Source organism: Mesitornis unicolor, unplaced genomic scaffold (assembly GCF_000695765.1).
Source record: "Mesitornis unicolor isolate BGI_N332 unplaced genomic scaffold, ASM69576v1 scaffold21407, whole genome shotgun sequence".
NCBI classification, from domain to species: Eukaryota; Metazoa; Chordata; class Aves; order Mesitornithiformes; family Mesitornithidae; genus Mesitornis; species Mesitornis unicolor.
This window is the reverse complement of record NW_010194601.1, coordinates 44,125-51,383: the sequence shown is the minus strand read 5'-3', so window position 1 is coordinate 51,383 and position 7,259 is coordinate 44,125. Positions and strand designations below refer to the sequence as shown.

At 44.6% G+C, this 7,259-nt stretch overlaps 1 protein-coding gene across 4 annotated transcripts in view; it reads right to left on the bottom strand.

Moving 5' to 3' along the window:
* Positions 1–2,865: 2,865 nt before the first annotated feature.
* SLC6A6 (solute carrier family 6 (neurotransmitter transporter), member 6) overlaps positions 2,866–7,259 on the bottom strand; it is a 48,466-nt gene continuing 44,072 nt past the window's right edge. For 3 of the 4 annotated variants that reach the window (XM_010187869.1, XM_010187873.1, XM_010187870.1), the window contains 4 exons: positions 6,688–6,790; positions 5,649–5,749; positions 4,890–5,060; positions 2,866–3,420 (listed from right to left, as the gene is read on the bottom strand). In XM_010187869.1, the coding sequence (XP_010186171.1) occupies positions 3,280–3,420; positions 4,890–5,060; positions 5,649–5,749; positions 6,688–6,790 (516 nt within the window). In that variant the 3' untranslated portion in view covers positions 2,866–3,279. Of the gene's footprint in view, positions 3,421–3,823; positions 3,827–4,889; positions 5,061–5,648; positions 5,750–6,687; positions 6,791–7,259 lie in introns of all 4 variants that reach the window. The other variant, XM_010187871.1, reaches the window with a different exon arrangement.

Sequence of the window (7,259 nt, the reverse complement as noted above, 5' to 3'; positions counted from 1 at the left end):
GGTTCTAAAGATCTCAAACCAGAACTGCACGAGCTTTTCCCTGGATCCAAACCAGTTCATCTATGACTAGTCATGATGATTTAATGTAGAGTTCCTCACTTACAGAAAACAGGTAAAATAGGTCACAAGTGTTTAAAAACAAGTCAAGTCGGGGAAAAAAAAAATAATCAGTTGTATTTGCAGTCAGAAATAGGTAGAAAACACGGAGTTTTTTTAAAAATTATTTTTTAATAAATTTGGCAGAGGATCATGTTGAAACACAAATTTATCACCAAGAAAAGTTCAGAAATCTGATAAAAAGCGTTAGGAAAAAAAAAAACCCCAAAAAACTGTAAAAATGTTCAAAGTGTGCTCATCGGAACTCAAATCCCAGCTAAAACAAGAAGAATTCGTTCTAGTTTTTTTTTTTTGGAGGGGAACTGTTTTCCAGAAACACTCATTTCTGAGCTCTTGGCGCGTCCCAGCTCTCCCAAAGCGCCCGGCAGGGCCAGCGGGGCCGACACAGCGAGCGCTCCGTGAGGTCGTTGCATACGTGCGAGACGTTTTCACTGGGTACATGGAAGCGACTGATTTGAATGGCACAGTTCATACCGAAATTGGGCTGGGCTCTGGTTCCCGAGCAGTTTTGCTGTGAAAGGTGTAGTACTGACCCTCTGGTTCCTCGCCCCAAGACACTCTCCATGATGGAGATGATGGCTGAACACCAATGGCCAAACCATTGTTTTTTCCCCTAACTAAAGCTCGTCTCAGCTCTATAGCGTTAAAGTGATCTGCAAACTCTACCTCGAACACAGCTGTATGACAACGCACACATAAAATAGGAATAATAAAAGAAAATCAGGCGTCAGTGTTTCATCTGTGCTCACAGAAACCATTAATTTAGACACCCCCCAGCCTCTTCACCCCGTGTCCCTCTTCACTGCAGACACCAATTGTAACTCAAAAATGAGGGTCCGAGCTGAACCCCCTAAGAGAATTAACTCTGATTACATTTCCTTGCCTTTGATGGTTAAAGGCCATTACAAAAACTAAAATCAGCTCTATGCATGGTTGTTTATCGTTGGCACATTTGGTGGCACTCGCTGGCTCACAGGACTCCTCCAGTGACCGTGGGGTGGCCACTGCCACTGGCCCAGCAGCTGACATCTGATGTTCACCATTGCCAGCGGTGGAAAAGTTTCATTTATAACTCTTGTGATACAGCAACCAGAAAAAAAAAAGACAACAAACAAAAAAAAGCAACTCTGCAGTGGCTGGTTTTGTTGCTGCAACTCAGCTATCTGATGTACAAATGTGTACAGATTCAACCTAGAAAGGCTGTGAAAGTTATAGATGATGCAGCCCCTTTTTCCTTTTTTTTTTCCCTCCTACTTTAAATTATTTTGGTCCATCTCTTGAGTTTTAAATCACCCCTTTTCTGTGACAGGAGAACCAACACACTAACCAACAAGTGTTTGTGCTGCTGTGGCCAGTTAGCCCATGGGACAATAAAACAAAATAAAACTTACTGTGTAGGAATGTTAAGAACTGGATATGTTCCTGCTTAAATGACAAACTAAGCTGACGGCAGAATAAGCGGATACAAACGCTGCAGCCTAACTGTGGTATCGTAAGAAGGACAAAAATAACCTCTCCTGCAAGAAAACAAACCAATGCCCACAAGAAAAGGCTGAGTTTTTTTCAGAGAACCTGTTCCCAGCCCAACCTGCTCAAGTTTAAAACAAAAATTAAAGGCCTGTGTTTTGGACACTCTTCAAGGAGGAATTTCCCCTGGAAACATCCACTCCTACACCTCTTGTAGTGGTTTCTCTCCGCTCCCCTGTCCACAATTCCTTCTTACCAAATACAAACCGGTTCAGTGTTACATGTTCCCTTTAACTTAAAACCTGGAAAGCCCTGTTTCTGCAGCAGGTAAGATTCATAAGCCTCATAAATACATCTGCCACCCCCCAAAAAAAACTAAAATTAAACTGTAGTTTGACCCAATGATGGGCAAAGGAGACTGAGGGCCCTCGGTCCACTGCTGCTATTTCGTAACACGGCACAAGGGACTCAGTCCTTTTGTCTGTTCCCCTCACAGTAACGACCCCCCTCAAATAAATAAATAAAGCAAATCCTGGTTAATGAACTTGGCAAAGCATTTTTGAGATACAAGGATGAAAAGCACCTGTTTGCTGCGTGATATTATTATCTTCATTACTATTATTATTAACGTCGTGCCTGTTACCAGCGCTGGTTACAGCAGGCGTAGGGGAGCAGTTTTGCTCCTCCTGATGGGGAAGGCCTGGTTTGTGTTCACCTTTGGATGGTCAGAGTCCGGAAGGGACTCTCTTGTTTTTCTGCCCCAAACCAAAGTCCAATAATTAACGCACAAACAAACGAGCACGCCAACATCTACAGCTCTCAGAGGGCAGGCGTTGCTTTTCCCCTCTCAGCCACCACGTTAAAATACGCTTTGCTGGAAAACTCAGGAGCAGGTACTCAACCTCGTGCACAAACAGCAGTTAAGTAAAAAAAACCCCAAAAGTCTAAAAAAAAAAAACCCAAAAAACCAAACCAAAACAAGAGTGAGCCACACCAAATCCTGCCAAGGCCTTCCTGAGGTCCTCTCTCTCTCTGTGTGACAGGTCCCGGTGCCATGTTTGGGAGGGACGGCCAAGAGGATTTTTATACCCAAAACTCCTCTGCCTCCCTCGCAACCTCTGCTCCCACTTCCCAGCTCTGTCTTTACCCAGGAACTGTGCTGAACCAACTGTGCCCTTTCCCCAAAATGTGACCCTGAAGCTGTCGTTCACCACAATCGAACCAGAGGGTGGGAATACTACACCTTTGAAAAGTCTCTTAAACAGCATCATTTTTTAAAAATCTTATCTCTCAACAGAGCTCCCTTTGTGTGTTCTGAAGGTTACCCTGCTCCCAACCATACCAGCACCTAAAAATTGCTTTCTGAGACTTGAATGTATTGCTGGCAAGACAATCAATTCAAGTGGTAAGGTGTATAATATTTAGAGATAAAGATATATATATTTTAAAAAAACCCAATAATAGTAAATTCCTGTAATACGTCTAGTCTGATATGAAAGCTCTCCCTCTACAGAGAGACATCTGCTGTGATTACCTTACAAAATATTAAAAAAAAACACACACAAAAAATAACTTTCTCTGTGAGAAATAAAAATAAATCCTAGTGCAAATATAAAGCTCTGTAAACCTGGTCCTATGAGAATCTATGGTTAGTAAACGGCAGTTAAAGCAGGTTTATCCTCTCACAGAGAGAGCTCACATCATGGTTTCCACAATGATATGAGTTGGCTTGATCAATCCGCCATTCGAAGTGCCATTGGGGCAGAAGGGGGTGCCGCTCTCCGTTTCTTTGGACCACCGATTCACTTCCTTGGGGGCGGCCACCGCTTTTATCCTCTGGAAGGAAGAAGAAAAGCAGAGGTGAGAAGACCGAGCAGCATCCCACGGGTAGGATGACGGTGTGGCGAGCCAAGGACGGGGTTGGTGGCCCCCAGAGATGTTCATGTGCTGTTTGGCTCCGTGAGGACGTGGCAACCCGGGCTGCAGAGCACCACGTTCAGCCTCTGCCCAGCTGCAGAGTCCGTGCAGGCAAGTCAAGACGTGCGAGGGCATTTGCAGCATTATCCAGCATCCCGCACGTCGGGTGTTCAGTGCCACAGCTGCTGCTCACATTGTGTGTGCTCTCCTTCCTCATTCAGAAACAACTCTGCCTTTTAGTCCAGCCACTCGTTGCCAAGTGGCAACTTTGCTCCTACATCACACTTCACAAAGAACTAAATGGCACCTCACCAGTATTTACTCTCTTTCCTTTCCTAATGTGGTCTTTCTGGAGTGTTTTGGCTACTTTTAGACTTGTGTCTCAATACATGGTGACAATGTAGGCAGGAAAATAAACACACTGCTTTGGCCATAGCTGAAAAACACCATTAACACTTGGAGGAAAATAAATGCAAGTGTTTGTTCTCTGGGAAATGCTCCCTTTTTTATTCTATTCTCTCTTTTTTTCCTATCCCAAAGTGTCCCACTTTCTCCTCCCTGGGCTGCCTATAAGACCATCTCATTAGGCAAAAACAAAACTAATCTGAAACCTTAGAAGAGAACTGCTAAGCTTCACGCTTGCACAGGCTCCAAAAACTTTCCACTGGAGGGAAAACAAACTGGAGGGGAACCTGCACTGAACCGAAAAAGGCAAGGGATCGCCTGCAAATCCAGACCCGAGAGAATCTGCACTGCCAAGCCTGAATGCAACCCGAAGTTTTCCAAAGATCAGGGCTGTATGGATACAGTCTTTTCATTTGATTAATTAGGATTTTTAAAAAAATAAATAAAAAGCTAAAAAGTGAAGCCCGCTGGCAGAAGGGTTTGACTTTTATTCAGTCCCCAGAGCAAAGGCCATGCCTGAGAGCCACACAATCCAAACTTCCCTGAAATTCAATGAGCTCCTAGACAGCCAGGTCTGACCCAGGTCTGTCTGTCTCTCTTGTTTTCTCAGTGATTTTTGTGCTTCCTTGTCCCCATGGGCTGCAGAAAAGAGCTCTGGCACTCCGAAGCACCCCAGTCGTTGTCTGCATGTGTCTGCTTGTCTGCAACCATTTGCCAAGGCAGAAACTGCAGAAGTGGGACGCAAGTGAAACCCCCTGGTGTTCGTCTGAGGACAGAAGGCTTCGTGTTTGTTCTGTTTCTGCTGTTTGCCCAAAGGATGGGTGACCTTTAGCAGTTTTGTTTGCATTCACTGCAGGAGAGGCACCCAACTTTGCCCTGTCTGGACAAGGTGGCAGTTTTCCAAGCATTGTGCTTATTTTGTTTAAAACAGAGCGAGTTAAAGCTCCCTTTCTCCAATAGGCAAGACGAGAAGTTGCTCTTACCTCAATGAGCGACCCATCTGACTGGATGATGCGAATGACCATCACCATAGGGATGCAGATCATGGAGGAAAGGGCGAGAACCCAGCCCAGGCCGATTGCCCAGTCTGGGTACGTGTAGACCTTGTTGTAGGTCAGTGGTTTGTACTTGGCCAAAGAAAAGATAAAGCACCCCTGTGGAAGAGAAAGGAAAACAAAGTGAGGCTCAAAACTGCTGAAATGCTGTGTAGCTTTGGTTCTGCCACTGGCCCTAAGGAAGATGGGCAGCAAAAGGCAGAGCTGATCGGTACCATATGTATTTTAAACCAACTGGGGGAATTATTCTTCCATTTAAATCAGCGAAAGAGCATCTGCTTATAGGTAAACTGTTGCTTGACACTAGGGTGTTATGTGATGGTCCTGAACAGCTGCAGTACACTGCGTGCTCTTTTTCAGGGCTCAAATATTTGCTGTACATTGCAAGGAGCTTGCCAGGATGTTCTTCCTGGCCAATGAACTCTTTAAGCAGGCACTGTAATGAATTCTAAGAAACATCCACCCCAACGTAGCCAACTGCAGCTTGCACAGGCACAGTAGAGAGCTGTCACGTGAACAGCTACCATCTGGGAAGACGGCATCTCTGAGGGGTGTGCTCAAACCTCCAGCAGCTCTTTGCAAAGTGGTCTCTGAACACAACAGCCTTCGCTTCAGGAGAAGCAGGAAGAGGCGGCTCAGAGCTGTTACGTGAAAGACTCGAAAGAGCAGAAATGGGTCAGTACTCACCACACAGAGAACTGGTGTGATCACAATCCAGCTCCACTTCATCCAGGGACCAGGTCTGTATCCAATCATATCCTCAATGGCATCATAAATATTATCAGCGCCTGTAACAGTGAGCAAGATCGAGCAGGTAAAAGCCACGTAAGGACTGCAGGATTACGGCTGCCTCTCTATGCTCCCCAAGGGGTATTAAAGGGAAGATGAGGGTATCAGATGCTCAAATGCTTCCCATAGCTGTGAAGTTCAAAATGATGTTCTCCTTGAGCAGCTCAAAGGTTGGTTGTCTCGCCCCCACACCCCCTCATGAGCTGGATGCAGGAGCGTGATGTGAATCCCTCCCACCCCCATTATGGACCCACTCCTCTCCCCAGGCTCTCACTGGTCTTGCCAGAGGGATCACCACGGGAAGGACACAACAGCCAGTGGTACACCCTGCTTCTACAGCCATTTGACTGCTGTAAAATGAAAAAATGGTTTGTTTCGCTTTCTTTATTTTTTCTTTTATGAGTACATGAAGAATCAGTGACACGACCAGTCCTGAGCAGCAAAATTCTGCTCATTCCTTAGCTACCATCCCAGGCAGCCGCAGAGGCCGCTGTCAGACCTCAGTAGGCAGCATAGCCTCGAAATAATGGGACAGGAGGCACTTTTCCATCACCTTCCTTTTGTATTTCCTATTTGGTTGGCTTGGCCCTTGCAGACATTTGAGCTTTGAAAGGAAATTCTCTGAGAGACAAACAGAAATTTTCACAGCTGGCCAAACTTTCAACTCTCCTCTCTAAACTTAGCACATGTTTAATTGTGTCTTTATTAATTATTATTTCCATTAATTAATGGAAAAATACCCATTTTCCTGTGGAAAAACACTAGAAGCTGGCTTCCTCCTAGATGCAAATTTATCTCCATGAGGTCAGTGCAACTTTATATTAATGGCATGTGCCTGTTGCCGGGAAGAAGATGGGTGGCTGATGATTCAATGTTTGGCCAGCAAAATTGCCACTGACTCATCAAAAGGTATCAAGATGAAAGGATTTGCACTTACCATAAACCCAGGCTACAGCAATACATTCAAAGAATGCAACCCACAAAAGGCATACACCACTAGCTGCATAGTAGTCAAAGAGTTGAAAAACATACATGCCACCCTGCAAGAGACAGACACAACAGATTAGGATCCGACAGGAAAAAAACTCGAATTCTTCAGGTCCAGCTCCCCATAACATCTACCAACATTATCTTAATGACTGCTGTCTAACAAGAAGAAATATCAAGCAAGTAGGTAAGGTAAACATTACCTTCCTCAGGGAATGTGCGTGTCTACTACAGGAAGCATTCCAAACAAGACGACGATTAAACAAAATTAAGCCACTTACTTAGTATAATCTACTGAGACACTTAATTCTTTCCTTCTTAAAGTATTTTAGGATGGGCATTAATAGAAACAAACGGTGGAAAGAAATAATAGGTCACCTCCTAACATTAATGCCTCCAAACTACTAAAACTGGAAGTCAGTGCATCAGGAGGGTCTCCATTTATGATTTGAGTGTTTTCAAGATAACAGTTATTTTTTTTCTTTCTAGCTCTCTTTAGTTATACCGTGCTGTGAGACTCTT